This window comes from Chrysoperla carnea, chromosome 2 (assembly GCF_905475395.1).
Source record: "Chrysoperla carnea chromosome 2, inChrCarn1.1, whole genome shotgun sequence".
Lineage (NCBI taxonomy): Eukaryota > Metazoa > Arthropoda > Insecta > Neuroptera > Chrysopidae > Chrysoperla > Chrysoperla carnea.
In genome coordinates, this window is record NC_058338.1 from 99,155,539 (window position 1) to 99,172,750 (window position 17,212).

Here is a 17,212-nt window from a genome sequence, read left to right on the forward strand (position 1 = left end):
GTGATGAGAGTTTTGTTCACGCGTTCTTTCTGCACACGCGTCAAATATTTCGCGCGGTAAATATTTTTGAACCTTGTAAATCATATCCTCTACATAATTTTACTAAAATTTATTTTTTGATGCACTAGCTAATTAAAAATAGTTTGATTACGTGTTTATTGAATGATGTTTTGAGAGTGAAAATATTAGAGTAGAGAAATAATGTAAATAATTAGATTCATTTTAACTAATTTCCCCATATTTCTATTACAAATTTTTTTTAATTTAGCGAGTACGACTTAAACTGACGAAAGTACATGAATAAGCCCAAAAATTTCCGAAGTTAATCATTTTTTGCTTACACCTTTACTCTCGTGATGGGAAAAATTCTCTCAATTTTTTAAGGATTTGAAAAAAATATATTTTTGAAAACTGTAAATAGGAAAAATACATAATTCGAAAAGAGATAAAATTATATAAAGATAGAAAAAGTTTCAACCAAAACCAAAGTATCTTATGAAATGTTTAATAAAGCTATAGACGTTCTCAAATTACTTTGACTTCGTATTTATGGGGAAAATAATAATACTAAATACCATCAACTCAAAATTCTTTATTTACCACCAAAAACAAAAAAAACAAAACTAAAAACTTTTTGCAATATCTCAGTTATACGCGTAATTCAAATTAAAGTAACATTAGTGTGACTTCTGTCGTTGCAGATTAAACGACAAATAACTAAATAGAGTTTTAAAATGTTACTTTTAGAGCAGAATGCATACTGAACTGGAGGCATCTGTCCAACGGTTTCTAGACGAGTCTTTACCGGTTTCTAGACGAATCTTAAAAGGTGTCTGCTAACGAATTCCATATTTCCAAAATTTTGTTAGTGTGTCACCATTAGCAATTGTAGTCTACGTTGTAACTACAATAACAAATGAGCGTGATCGGTGGCGAGCCCAAAATATTGTGACGCATGTCATTGATGGCACGCGTGCCATTGGTTCGTCCCTGACATATTCCATTTGAAAAATAAAAGTTAACATGAGTGCAGGCGGATCAAATATTAGGCAGAGTAGGCAACAAAAATAGGGAGGAAAGACAAACTTTGATGAGAGGGACCTCAAGTTGATTAAAAAACGAAGGCTAAAAAATGGGGAGGAAATACAAATTTTTATGAAAAGGACATTATAGACATTATATTAATAGAGAGCTGCCAAGGCATAAATATCTTAAAATTTTGGAATCCGGGGCCAGTTAATGAATCTTTATAAAAACTGCTCGACTGCATTGTTTAAAGTTGGCATAAAGACGTTAAAAAAAAGTTTGTGCTGTCTTGCCCCCGATGGTGAGAGCTACCCCTTCTTGGGGGTGGAAAAAATGTATGCTGAAAATAACAAGAGGAATCGATATAGGAATGAATTCTAAGCAAAAAGTCATTGAAACATATTGCGTAAAGTCAATACTCTCCGAGTTATTGGTGATTGATTGAAGAAAGTATATCATACACTTTTTAAAGTACTATACAAAAGATATACTATTTCAAAAAATATATATGCGAAAATGCTAGATCTTTTTGAGCATGTTGCCAGTACCTAAATAAAGTAAATTGGAAAGCGGTAAGCATTAATTTTAGTTCCCGTGGTAAATTCACCAATTTTTGTGCTGAATAAATCATAAAAAGAAAATCCAAGAGACTTTCTTTTCATTATAACTCCGTCAAGTTACATGCAAATGATTTGAAACTTTTTTCATTTTCATGGTTTTTTATAGTACTTTAAAAAGTGTATGATATACTTTCTTCAAACAACTTCAAATTTTTCAATCATTTGACGTTAAATATTCCGAATTTCAATCGCCAATAACTCGGAAAGTATTGACTTTTCTAAATATGTTTCAATGATACTTTTTGCTTTTAATTCATTCCTATATCGATTCCTGTTGTTATTTTCAACATAAATTTTTCCACTCCCAAGAAGGGGAGCCTCCCACTTCCTGGACAAGATCTCACAAATTTTTTGATTATTTCTTCATGTCAGCTTTAAACAATGCAGTCGAACAGTTTTTATAAAGATTCTCTGGCTAGTCCTGAATTCCGAGGTATAAGTCTAAAGGCTCTCCACTATATTTAAAATTTTCAAAACATATTTCGATTTATTAATATAGTCGAAACCTGTTATAGCGATATTGTAAAAACTTCCTTATATTTGTCACCCCCAAATAGATGTTGATTATTGTTATTATTATTTTTTCAATATGAAACTAGAAATCCCCGAGAGCGCACATATGTCGGCTAAACGTATCGGCTAAAATACTTTAATCAAAGAAAAAGTTTTTATTTCGACTTTTACTCATTCAAGGATTTTTAAAAGCTATTTCTGATTAGTTGCATATCTTAACATTTTATTTATTTTCTTTTTTTTTTTAATTCTAAACGAAGGAAGTAAAGAGTACATAATGTGTCGAATGTTAAGTCAGTACCCGCAAATCCGTTTGAAGACCCTGTATAATAAAGATCTCGGGAGCTCCTTGGGAAATTCGCTTTGCAAATCAATGATTTTGTCATTGAAACATATAATTAATACATGTAATCGAAAGAAAGCTGCAAAAATGATTTTTTTGAGGGCAGATCGAGACCTCGTCGATCACAAGGCTCTGGGCAAGTACTCAGCGTGCTTACTGGCTTAGGGGGACCTGAATACACGTCTGTGTATAAATGTAAGCATCGGTCAAAATCTTACACTTTTTTTTTCCTAGTTCTGACCCGCCAAGTATGTACGATACGGAACTTTATCCTAAAAAAACTAGATAAACAACATCTTTTTGGGGGCCTTTTTCGGAGAGGCTATGAGTGTGAGTTCAGACTGTCGATTGTTTAAATGCAACAGTGGTCGTTCTGTAATCGATTCGTTGTTGAAGCGATCGATAGTCACTATAAACAAATATGACTGTAATTATGATTGATAATAAATCGGTTATTTAATATCATAGTTGAAAAGTATTGTGCCATGTGTAACAAACAAAAATCGTAGCGTATTTGTTTACATTCTTTTCTTGCAAGTCATAAACGTGATTGATAATTAATATTTTAATTTGAATTTGATAAAATCAATAATAATAATATTGTCAATTGCATCTAATGTAAAATAATATCCAATCAAGTAGTACTTTATAATCAAATTACATTATAATTTTATTTATTTGAAAATCATGGCCAAAAAATTATTATATTTTAAATTTAATTCTGAAAATATTGTTGAAACAATTTGTAAGTTATTTGATATTGAAAAAAAAAAAAATTAATTTGTGATTATAGCGCTATTAGGGATTTTTTATTTAAGACATTTTTATTTGATATTTACATGTACTGAAATTCTTAAACTCGTGATACGGTAAATTATTGAATTTTAATATATTCAAGACATTAATATCTGATCTTTAATGGGGTTCGAACTCACCACCTCTTATATACTATGCAAGTCCTCTGCCTCTCAGTTGCCACTATGATGATTGTGTGACAATATTTTACCATTCTTCACTATCTTAATATTCAAATGGTTTATATATTTTTTTACGCCCATCTATCTCTATTTAGGTTTGGTTAAGTTAGAGGGGCTGTTTCGAGGGGGAGGCACTTAGACCATTTGATGTGATACCGAAAAAGAGTTGGTCATTCCTGGCCACTACTCCATGAATCATTTGTAGTTGTTTAAGAACAGCAAAAGTGATTTAATGTCAACGGACTTAAGGTCCGGAGGGGGGGTGGTCATAGAAAGGCTGGCTAAAGTGAGCCCATTTCCTCATGGCAAGAGCTCGACAGTGACAGAGATGATGAGATATTGTTTCTTCATCCTCCTGATTGTGACAGCTTCTGCCATAATCGTGATACCCTGTCAGGCCCAGGTGCCCGTTCAGCGTGCCTATTGTACTCAGACCATATCTATCCTGTGGTACCACGAGTGCGTTCATCCCTCCATCTAAGATTGGCCTATTTTAAAATATTATCATTCTGGAGCAGCTTGCAGTTCGTAAACGTTACTCCCGGATGCCTATTGATGCTTGTGTTCCGGCAGCGTTGTGTCATTTCTAGCAAGCTTGTGGGCTTCACAATTCTGTGGAATATTCCTGGGCCTATAATCTAATATCCCATACAATGTTTATATTTATTTGTTCAGTCAATTTATTTAAGCACGTAAGCGTTAGTAAGATTTCTTTTTAATATGTTATTACGCTATGCTGATTTTGTCAAAAAACCGGAGGTTTTAAATAGTATATATAATATGTCGTGAAGTGGCAAGTTTTACGTTGAATAAAACCACGGTAGAGAATGATCGATTGAGATTTAAGCCATTATTATCATGTTTAGAAAATGAATATCGTCGTCAAGTATTTTCTTAGATGTTTAAAAAATCTGTGGTAGCTAAAAATGAAAGAACTATTTACCAAAGCCATAAATGGCGGCGCGGCGGGGTCATATATAAATACAAAGTTTTCCTAATATCATTCCCCTCTACGTTATGGACACTTACTAACACGATCGTTTTCTTAGAAAAACCAATTTAAGAGTAATATAATTGAACAATTGTTACGTTCTTGAAATCAGTCTCTGATGTGAAGACATATACACATCTGGGCGAGAAACAAAATGACGATCTTAATAATATGTCTTTGTATTTATGCCTTGTATAAATGTAGAAAACATAAAATCAAATATTCGTGTCATTTCCCACAAACTGCTCAGATGTTTATTTTCAATATCCAATCTCTCTTAGTTCTTATTCTCTCGGAATTAATTTGACTACGGGAAAGTATACTACAGTTCATATCATACAAAAATACATAAAACAGTTTGTCCTCAAAAGGATGCAATAGTGTAATTTATACGTTTCATAATTTTGTGAATTCTCTAAAATTTATTTTTAGGTCATAACTTTGCAGCGGCACAGGCAGCTGCTGCCGCTGCTGCTGCAGCCGCAAATAATGCAACTCCTGCGACCAGTGGCGGTGGAGGTGAATTTGAGAAACTGGTGCCAAATGAGAAAGATAGTTATACAACCATAAAAATAAATGATGGAAAACGTTCAATTGAATCACCCGGTAAAACATTTGAACCACGAAAACGTCGCACACACGAACATGTACTGGATGTACAAGAAGATACTGTCGCTGAAATTATTCGTACAATTGAAAATTCAGATGAAATGGTTGGACCTGATGTAAGTATACTGAGCAAGAGGTATTTAAATTGCGGTAAATAAATTCAATTATTTTTTATAGTTCGATAAAAAACGCGATTTAAATGCAAGTGTTGCGGATGAAAAGGACGGCGTTGAATTTCACATTATTGGAAATAGTTTAACTGAAAAAGTGTCCAAAGAAACAATGTTATGGTTAATTGGATTACACAGTGTATTTTCATTACAACTACCTCGTATGCCCGAAGATTATATTAGTCAACTTGTTTTTGATCCGTAAGTAAATGGTATTTTTAACTCGTTTAACCCGTTTAGTGTATGCTTAAGTCTAAAGGCGGATTATAGATAAGGAAAGTAGTCACGCATCTACAGGCGCAAGCTTACAAAGGGACGCATACGCAAGTTTTTAAACTAACATAAAATTAATTGTGCAAGCAAGTATCAAAGAAAATGAAGTCCGTTGGCAGTCTAATTCATATAATTTCAGCAGAAAGGAAAAATTTTAACAAAAATGAACAGCAAGTCTTGGAACTCTCCATAGTCAAAGAATATGAAAAGGGCACAAAGAGGATACGGAAGAAAAAGCTCACAGCACATGAATGTGTTGAAGATATTACTTCGTCATTTTCGGGCCGGGAAACATTCAGACTCTGAGTGACAGTTAATTTAGTGCTGATAGGCAGACTAGAGAATTGTAAAGCAATTTTACAGTTAATTGTCGTTTTTAAGAAGCAATTTTATCAATTTGAAGATTGAAGATGTTCAAAATAGAGCAAGTATGTTAGTAACGATGTATTCTGGTTGATTAAAGAAAAGTGATTTTTTGATGAACCTATCTATCTACGATCTTATTTAACAACGATAGCTCGAGTCGCAGATTTGCCATAAAGAACTTGAAACTAAAAAGGTCTTTATTGATAAATTTTTATTACGGGGGACGCTAATTTTTAAAGCTACCTAAGGGTGTAAAATTTCTTAATCCACCTTAAGCCTGACATCTTTCAGCAATTACATAGTAGATAATGACGTCTTCAACCTTTCAAACTCAGTAGAATGCTGCCTTTTGGTCTTGGAGGTAATGTTTCCGGAATTAGTGTTATACTTGTCAAAGGAAGCTAATTTTTTGGAAAATTTCACTTTATCTCGGAAATTATAACTCTGGTCTTTTGAATCCATTTCTATTACTAAATTGTACATTTTATTTTCTCTTCATTACAGCAAACATAGAGCGTTGGTTTTAGTAAAGAAAAATCGAACAATTGGTGGAATTTGCTATCGAATGTTTCGCAGCCAAGGTTTTACCGAAATTGTTTTCTGTGCCGTTGCAAGAAATTGTCAATTAAAAGGATACGGTGCGGACATGATGAATTATTTAAAAGATTATCACATACAAAACAATATATTTCATTTCCTAACATACGCGGATGTCTTGGCAATTGGATACTTCGAAAAACAAGGTTTCTCCAAAGAAATTAAAATGCCACAGGAATTATATCAAGGGTATATTAAGGAATATGAAGAAGCAAAGTTTATGCATTGTGAATTAAATCCACGTATTGTGTATACACAATTCGCATCAGTTATACGGAAACAGAAGGAAGTCGTTAACCAATTAATTTTAAAGTATCAGGAAGCGATAGCTGTTGAACATCCTGGTTTGGTGTGGAAAGAAGGGGAATATCGGGCAATTCCATTGAAATCTATACCAGGTATACAGGCTGCAGGTTGGAAAGGTCCTGCGCATGGCAATGGTCTTGAAGAAACGATGTCTCCAGAAGATTTATACGATAAATTTAAATCAATTTTGAATGCTGTAAGTAAAATTTCATGATAAATAACTACTTCAATCAATAGTACTCCTTTTATATTAAATTAGGACTTCGCTAAATTGTTGATCGCAAATATTAAAATACATCGTGCGCACAACTTAAAATTGTTAACAACACTGTAGCACATATAGCTTAGCTCAAAATAGGTCGATTTAGCTAAAAGTGCCATTAAAATTAAGTTTCGAAAATTATTTACATTTGATTCAGATATTTTTTTAGATAAAAAGAAAATTTAAACTGCATTAATTATTCATATCGGCGCCTTCTTTATGATTTTAAATAATCCAATGGAATTAAATCAATTTATGGTGGCATCGTCTCAAAAATCATATCGTTCTACTTGTTCCAAAGTTAAAGAAGAAAAACAATTTTAAAATTGAAACAGCAAGAGCGTATAGCGCCAAAACGGAGCAACTTTTATTAGGACATTTTTAGGTAAATTGACTTATTTTGAGCTAGGCTATATGTGCTAAAGCGTTGTAAAGGTCTTTTAGCGACACCCTGTATATAATCTAAATAATTTATTACAATTTAATGTTGTGCGCACAATGTATTTTAATATTTGAATATTTGAATTTAATATATAAATCGTTTAGAAATTTTTCAGTGTACGTTTGAGACATAGTTATATCTATTGAAGTTTTTTTTTTTTTTTTTTTTTTTTTTAAATCAACTGTGTGTTGAAATACAATCAATTTCCGGCCTTATTGAACAGAGACACTCATGACAGCCCATGTAATTTTGTATAATTTTAATTTATAGGTTATTCTACCATGTTTGAAAAAGTATTTCGAAATGTTGACTTTCCTAATAAAAAGCCACAAAAAATAAACACGCCACTTTCTTGCTATAAAATTAATAACCCGGTCATCTTAGTAAAAAAAAGTGGTCAACCTCAGAGTCTAACGGAATAAGCTAAATTTTTGTACAAACCTTTATTTTGAGAGTACAAAGATTGTCACATATGGTCACGTGTGCGCGTCTTTAGATATTCAAAGGTCGCGAAAATCAGTTTTTTGTGAATATGTCATTTCTTTTGCCTTCAATCGTATTAATATTATTATAAAAATTGTAAAAGATTAAATTTTCTACATGGTTAGGGTCTAATGAACCTTAAATAAGGTAAGGTTCCCTGTAAGGTTCCACGATTTTTTGCGTGGAATATTCCCCCCCCCCTGTCACCAAGTTTGAAAAACTGTCACCAAGTGATGAATTTGGAAACTGTCTGCTTGTTTGATAGTTCATCTGAACAGCCATCTTGCAAAGTTTGTTCGTAGCAAGTGGTCTCAATCCGGAGTTATGTCAAAAAAACGGAAAAATCGACTTTTTTTTCCGGAATAGCGCCGGATTGAGACCACTTGCTGGACTCAAACTTTGGAGAATGACTGTTAAAAATCACATCTATATAATTAACAAACAAGCAGACAATTTCCAGCACCACCACATAGTGACAGCTTTTTAAATTCCCCCCTGGGGGGAATATTCTACGTAGAAATTTGTGGACCCTGTAAGGGTTGCTCTTACATCTGAAAATGCTGAAACATAAAATACGAAATAAAACCAAAAGAACAATGTTTGAGAATTTATTCCGCAATTATATAGAGTACAAAAGAACAGGCGTTGCTTAGGTAATGTTTGTCTACAAAGCAAAGTCGTATCCATCGAATGTACGATAGAAACGCAATTACAATGTCGTTACAACCCTTACAGGGCGACTTGCGCCATTACCTACTATCATATTTAAGGTTCAGCAGACCGTAACCATGACCATCAGTAAATCCTATGCTCTCTAACTATAAGGACAGTCAGCAAATTATTCCTTTATTGAACTTTTTCTAGATAAATAAGAAGAAAGAATCTTGGCCATTTCGAAAGCCTGTGGATGAAAAAATTGCGCCAGACTATTATCAAATTGTCAAATATCCTATGGGTAAGTTGTACGATTTTAAATCAATTAAATTCAGCTTTAAAATTTATTATTCGAGTTAAATAAATTTTTAATATTGTCGCTTTAATATTTTTTTAGATTTACAAACAATGGCGGATCGTCTCGAAAAAGGATATTATGTAACACGACGATTATTTACAGCGGATATGAAACGAATATTTACAAATTGTCGATTATATAATGCAAAAGAAACATATTATTGTCAGTATGCAGAAGAATTAGAAAATTATTTTCATATAAAAATGAGTGAATATTTTAAATAAATTTTTATTTTAGTTATCTTAGATATTTTTTTTTATTAAAATTTTTACCCTAAATTATCAAATTTCCTTTACTTCCTGTAAATTTTTAATGAATTCTATAACGTTTCGCAATCTCAAAAGTTAATTGGCAACAAAATTAATTAAAATATCATGGTAAGTAATAAAGAGAAATAGAGATAAAATTCGGGCATCTTTTAAATTTTATTTATTTTTTGTTTATTAGGTTGAAAAAACTTCGTAAAAAAAGTCGACCTTTCAGGGGCGCGACTAACCCCCCTTTTTGGGAGATAGTCAAAATTAGTACATGAATAATGTAGATGATTAAAAGTCAATTTTTAAGTATTTTTACAAGTGAGGAAATTCATTTTTCATGGGTTGCCAATTAAAAATTGGCCGCGAATACTATTTATTAAAATATTATTAATTAATTTTTGGAGAAACGTTTCGTTTATATCGTATGAAAATAAAACCTACACCACTATACAACCGTGTATTTAAAAGATATGAAAACTCATAGTTGCTGCTGATTGCTTAGCCGCAACCTTTACGCAGCCAGGTGTAAACAGGTATGATTTCGTATAAACTTTACGTTCATGATGTATATTCATTTCATTTGAACCACGTTGAAGCTAATTTTTTACTGTACTTTGTTATAAAGTTGCCTGTAAAAAAAAAAAAAACGAAAATCGAAGTTACCTACCCTTAAAGATGCTAGGTATTGAAAATAAATTGTAGTGTAAGGGTACTACTTTTTTGAAAGAAACAAATTCGTTATAGGGCAAACTCAGCGGGAAAGGGTCGAAAAAGGCATAACAAATGTTGGGTAAAAATCCAACAACTGAATGTTATCCGGTGAAGAGGGGTGGGGGTTTAAAGGGATGACAAACGATTTTTTGCGATTTACGGCGTAAATATGCGTCCTATCAAAAAAAGTTGGTTTTTGCTCTTCCAATCAAATGAAAAAGTACCCATGCCGTAAATCGTTAGAGATAGAACGAAAGTTTAAATGTAAAGGTTATTCCTTATATAAAAGTAAACAACTTTTATTTGAATAAATCTTTCTTAAACATCACTGTTTACCCGTGAGGGTGTAACTTAGGAAAAAACTTTCGTGACCATTTTATCTAAAACTTAAAAAAAAGTGTTTAACTTCAACTAGCGGTTTTGAGAAACATTTTTTGCTCATTCAATCAAATGAAAAAAACCATCTTGTAAACCGTTAGAGTTAGAGCAAAACTTGTAAAAGTTATTTCTTACAAAAAAATAAAAAATTCTTGTTTGAAATATTTTTTTCTAAACATCTCTTTTTACCGTGAGTCTTCAAGATACTTTCAAAAATTTCGAAAGTATTTTTTGGATTTTGTTTTTTGTTTTACTAGAATGGTTCACAAAACCACTAGTGGAAGTTGAACACTTTTTTTTGTATTGTTTTTTGGAAAGTTTTTTCCTAAGTTGCGTCCTCACGGATTAACAGTGATGTTTACGAAATAATGAGTCAAATAAAAGTTGTTAATTTTTTTATAAGGAACAACTTTTACATTTAAACCTTCGTTCTATCTCTAACGGTTTACAAGATTAATACTTTTTTATTTGATTGAAGGAGCAATAACAATTCCATCTTAAAATTGGCATATCTCGGTTATTTTGAAACTAGAAAGTTGAAAAACAAACAAAAATATGCACAATTAAATCTGATAAAACTTTTGGTTGAATTTTTTTTAATTTTATGCATATTTTTTTGTAATATGGAAAAAACTAATTAAAAACCCTCAACTACCCCCAGAAAGGGAGCTCCTGAGAGGTCGACTTTCTTTTACGAAGTTTTTACAACCTAAGAAACAACTGTGGAAAATTTCAAAGATGCATGAATTTTTTCCTTTGAGATATTTAGTTTTATTGTGCTACAATGCTACCTGTTTCGTATCTTTAAAGATGATGAATGTGGACAATTAAAAAAAAAATTTTAGCTTAGTTGCGTACTATATTGGATTTAGGAAATGAATTGGGCTTCCCTCATTTTCTGTATTGTTTTCAACTTATTAAAATTAGAGATATTCTCAAACGAAAAATGGTCTTTTGCATAAAGAATAACTTGATCGCTTAAACACTAAAATTTTTTCGAAGAACAAGGTGTCAAAATGTTTTTTAAATTCCCGGATGGATTTTTAGAACTATTTGTCATTAACAGACGGATTTATAAATATCATGAGGATATCAAATGTAGATAATTTAATTACTAAAAATTTCAATTTATTTTCGATCCAAAAGTGATAATCATGTTAAAGTAATTAAACCGCTAAATTGATCATGGCAGGTTCCAATTTTCTTTTTGTACAAAAATTCCTTTCTAAAGTTGATTAGTAATTGTGAAAAATGATGCTCAACAGTGTCCATTAATTAATTTATGCATTAATTACATGACAAAATAAAACAAAATCTCGATTAATAATTAGAATTTGTTTGAAATAATAATATTTTGTTATTATTTATCTAGGATCTATACCTGGAAGTGGTAGAGCATTAAGAACACGAGTAATATCTGAAGAACATTTGAAAATTTGTCTTGATCAAATGAGCTTTTAGTAGTGTAAATATTAAATTCATTCTTTTCATATTAGAAAGTAGATTGGAATATCAGTAAATACCATCAGGGCCGGATTTAAACTTCTGCCGCCCTTGGGCACTGAAAAAAATGCCGCCCCATAATTGAAATGTCACTAAAAGTTATGTAATTTTGATATCTTATTTAAAAAAAATTAAAATATAATGTATTGCAAATAATTTATTATATATTATATACTTTGATATGATAGACCTAATTCTTCGGTGAGAGATTGATCGTAAAAAATTTTTTTTGTTTATAACATTTTTCGTAAAACGTTAGCTTTCGGAGAAAATGCGGCTTAAAAATATGCCATTGCATTTAATCAGAGACATGGACAGAGGCGAATGTCCTCTACTGCACTTGACAACTTTTGGCTAAATCATCTTTTCGTAATTAGCGTGTATTCTTTCTATTAAATGCAATAATAATATATTTTTAAGTCGCATTTCTTCCGGCGAAAGTTACGTTTTTCGAAAAAATGTTTTAAACAAAAATTGCTAGTTTTTTTTTATGAGAATCAATTTTCTAATTTAATGTGTTCTTCTATCTTTTACCCTTTAGAATCTAAATTTGCTATTAAAGAAACTCGAAGAATTAGATCCAATCTGATGAAAGAAAAAGATGTCCTGCATCAAATTCAGCAACTTTTGTTGAAGTTATTTTTTTATTGGTTAACTACAAAACGAGATATTTAAGAATAAATATTAAAATGACCCACCCCGTATATAATTTTTATCCAAAAATTCGATTTTTTTAGACCACTCTGTATGATCATCACAATTAAGAACATATTTCAATGAACTTGAGCAACAGCGAAGGGTAAATACCAATAAAAAATTCTTGCAATAATTATTTTATAACATTTAATTTAAAATTCCATAATATAATAATAAATGAAAGTGTTTCAGTTGCCGGCCGCCAATATTAAAAATTTTCATACAATTTTATCGACACAATGTTCATTATCTAAATAGGAAGATAATATTGAATAAAGAATACGAAAATTGTTTTTTTTCGGAATCAGAAACAGGCTGTCAGATAGTGTCAGAAAAAAAGTCAACTTACTGCCAATGAGTGAGAACATATACACCGTGTTCTATAAATAGTGGGATTTGACCAAAACCAATTAAATAATTTTATACTTTTTTAAAAATTTACGAATATCTACTGATTATTATTGGCTACTGGTTATCGAATGATAGTCAGTGAATGAACAAATTTGTCAATTTTTCCTTACCCTTATCTCCCAAACTAGGCCGCAGATCCAAATTTGGAAAATAGTTTTTTTGTTGCTCTTGATGAGCTTATTTTCGGAAGGTTTCTGCAGTCAATAACAGAACACGTTGTATATAGTTGTTAAATTCACATGTTTAAGTCATAGGTCTGAGAAAAAGGCTCATGAAATTTGTACTCCAGTATGAGCATTTGATATTTATTAATATTTATTAAACATTTATGTAAAAATTAGCCAGTTGTTGATAAATTTGCATACCCTCGTTTATCCGACATGTTGGGGGGTGGAGGTCATGCCAAACGAATCAATAATTTTGTAGGCCTAATAAATTTTCAATAGTTCGTTTAATTGACATATTTCCTATATTCCACATGGAAAACCCCCAATTTCAAAGTTTTCGTAAATGTAAACGTTGTACGTTACACTAAAATGAAGCCACTCACGAAGTTTCGTAGGAGTGTTAATCACGAAACTATACCCCCTCTCTGTACTGTAGACTAATTCTTTTTCACATTTTTATAAATTTTCTAAATATAATTAGAATTTTTAGTCGATGTAATTATATGAAAACTAGCATGATGCCCGCCCGCTTCACTGTGCCTTAAAGTAAAAAGCACCGCTTAATAGCCTCCACCTCTCTTGATCTCACTTATCCTCCTTCATAACACTCACAGGGATTGTTTTACACAGCTAAAATATATGCACAATATACCAGAAAAGATGACCATGAATTGTGGTACTTTCGGTAGTGAAAAACAAATTATGAAATTAGTTAAAAATTAAAATTTATGTAGAAATATATTTAAATATTCTGATTTTGAGTCATAAAAACGTAAATCGTAATTTTTAAACTGTATATCATGTGGCCTAAGACACGAGCGAGCTCTGATATGATGTCATATAAGCATTAACCATAGAATATTATACATAGATAACGTAAGGGATATGCTAGCCTGTAAGTGGATGCGATATGCTGAGTGAGAGAGAAGACTGCCAATTAGTTCCTTTGTGTCCTTGTCATAGTCATATGATGCATAGGTATTTTGTGTAATGTAAAATTTTGGTAAATGGCGTTCTCTATGTATAATCTTCTATGGCATTAACTGTCAGTTCAGTGTAAACAGCTGGGTTCATATCTGTGAAATTAACTGTGTTCTTTCTTCAGTGAATTTAATTTGATCCTATTTATTTATTAAAATACAAGTAATAACCGCTAAGGGTGTGATAAAAAAGAAGGTAAAACTGATGAAAGGCAATAGTATTGATACAGTGACAAGTGTGGTAGAGGATTTTTTGACAGAATCAAAAAAAGAAAAATGGTTTTGTTTACAAAAAATTAATAAGCTTTCATTACATTATCTAATGTATAGTAAAAAAAGTAATGATTGCGATGAATTTTTGAAACAAATAGTAATGACATAAATATTAGAAACGCAGAAAAAGAGACCAAGAATCAACATAGAAGTTGATTATGGTACGAGTTGGTATGCTATGGGGAGAATCAATTACTGCTGAAATGTTTTGAAGTAATGCTTGTTGATAATACCAATATTTAAAAAGCTTCAAAATTTAATTTAATTTTATAGCAAGAAAGCGTGTTAATTTTTGTGGCCTTTTAGTAGAATAGCCTATTATTTTACATTTACTATTTTAAATTTTTACAGAAATCTTTAATTTATGGTTGAAAGTGATAATCATAAATGAAGGAATCATTCAAATCCGTTTGGTAGTTTTTGCGTGAAAGTGTAACAACAAACAAACATCCTTACTTTCACATTTATAATTTATAGAGATAGAGATATCCATATTGTTGCCACTGTGGCAATGGAATCCCTTCCAATAATAAATTATATATGATTATTATTTATTTGTGTTTCAGATGGTGAGAGGTGCTGAAATTATTTATTCTCTATAATTATTTATTTATTGTTAATTTTTTTAATATTATTTTCATTTTTATATCTGTAATTTTGATAATATAATAATAATAACACACATCATATATCGCATCGCATATATTCATATCGCGCGCAAATATACGCTATGTATTCTTGAGTATTGCATATAGAAAAACAACCATATGAAGGAAATTCTTTGCTTGATTTCTGAAGTACAACGCACTGTACATAAATTTCATCCTAATTGATTATGGCAGATTGATTCGATATATTTCCAGTTTTCGAATTCAACTGTAAGTGGTTTATTCACATAGGTTTTCGTAACTGTAAGATATATTAGGACACTTTCAATCAGAAAATTATTTTTTCAAGAATTCTTTTGCAAACCGATAGATACAATATTTTGTACCTATAGATACATAGTAGATACAATGTCTTGTTATTGTACACTGCTGTCACAAATAGTGCACGAATATAATAGGATGTTTCTATGGACTTAAGACTTTAACGGTCATACTCCCTTAAAAGACAAAATCCACATCATTTGTTGTGTTGTCTTTTCGTGGCGCGAATTCTTAGAATTAAAAGTGTATATACAGTTCTAAAAAATACGTACCGTAATTTTGAACAATAAAAAATAATTCACGGATGTGTACGGGTACGGGTATTCGATATATAATAATTGTTTATGAAATATGAAATCAAATTATGTTAATAATATGATTATAATAATAACGATTTGTTTTTTTTTTTTTTTTCAAGATGTGTTCTTTTAAATAATTTTAACGTTTAGTTTATTGAAAATAGTTTAAGGATATATTTTGATTAAATTTAAAATATCTACTGAAAACGTTTACAAATTTGTATCTCTGGGATTTTCATAATTCATTTAACGATTAGATAAATATATTTAGAGATCGTACATGATTTTAGACGTTATTTCACAAAATACGCACTCAATCGTTAAATTAACCGGATTTTTTAAATTATTTGGGTCAAAATTATTAAAGTTTCAAATTCCGAAACAAAATTATTTTTGCGATTTTCTTTATTTTATAAAAATCATTTTTTAGTGTGATTTTGATCCGAAAAATACAAAAATTTCAATCGTTTGACGATTGAGGTAATAATAATAATAATAATTTTTATACATCTGTTTAAATTAATAACCGATATCTAAGGTATCGGTTGAAACCTTATATCCCGGAACAATTTCTTGTCGTTCAGATTTCAAAATTAGAAGAAATAGAACATTTTTGAAATGAGTTTTAGACGCTATGATAAAAAATACACACCTAATCGTTAAAATTACCGGATTTTTCCAGCAATGCATTAAAAATCCCAAATAAAAATAATTTTTGCGATTTCCTCGATTTTTTAAAAAGGTACTTACTACTTTAGAAAACTGCAAAAAATCGGGGAAATGTGTATGTGATCGATTTGGATGAAAGTCAATTTCAGAAAATACAAAAATAGCATCCTTTTGACGATTAGGCTTATGAGCAATTATTTATTTTATATATATATCTAAACAAAAACTTGTAGTTCAATCACAAAATCAATCAGATAGCTGGGTTTTTGGTCAAGACCCCAGAAAAAACTAGGGCTTAATAGTGAGTGAACGTTTTAAATCAATGGTGGTGTTTAAGTTGGCGATAATATTGATAATTAAATCGGTAAAAAAATAATAATTAAACAATTCGATAAAAAAAACCATGCATTCATTTTGTTGTTGTTGTTGTTGAGCCCATGATGTTATTTTTCAGTAAAAATATAATTTAGTTACAAACATAATGAATGAATGCAATTTGATATAATCCTTAAAAGATAGATAGAGTAGACACTTAAAATGTAAAAATGGTATTTAAAATAAATTATATGTTATATACATTTTTAATCGCTCCACTGCAATTTTTAAATTAGCTTGTATTTTATTAACTATACACCTAAAGTACAGGATTTGCCAGAAGTAGAGATTTTTATAAACTATTAACAAAGTATGAATGTTTATATCTGTATTCCAATAGGAATTTAAATTTTAGTGAGTTTCTATTGCTACAACGCACGTAGTATATAGCCAACCGAAAAATAACTTCAACAAAAATTACAGAGTTTGGTGTAGATGGGAGGATCTACATTGAGTATTAAAGCAACCCGAAGAACTAGATCCAATCGGATGTCAAAACACTATGCCCCCTCCCCCCATTAAGCTCTGTAACTTTTGTTTAAGTAATTTTTTGACTAGTTAACTACAAAACGTG

The 17,212-nt window shown here is 30.8% G+C and overlaps 1 protein-coding gene across 1 annotated transcript in view; it reads left to right on the plus strand.

Moving 5' to 3' along the window:
- LOC123293125 (histone acetyltransferase KAT2A) overlaps positions 1-17,212 on the plus strand; it is a 74,775-nt gene that overhangs the window by 15,552 nt on the left and 42,011 nt on the right. Inside the window, exons 8-12 of the mRNA XM_044873841.1 lie at positions 4,903-5,195; positions 5,257-5,450; positions 6,393-6,987; positions 8,843-8,933; positions 9,030-9,192. Of these exons, the coding sequence (XP_044729776.1) occupies positions 4,903-5,195; positions 5,257-5,450; positions 6,393-6,987; positions 8,843-8,933; positions 9,030-9,192 (1,336 nt within the window). The remainder of the gene's footprint in view (positions 1-4,902; positions 5,196-5,256; positions 5,451-6,392; positions 6,988-8,842; positions 8,934-9,029; positions 9,193-17,212) is intronic.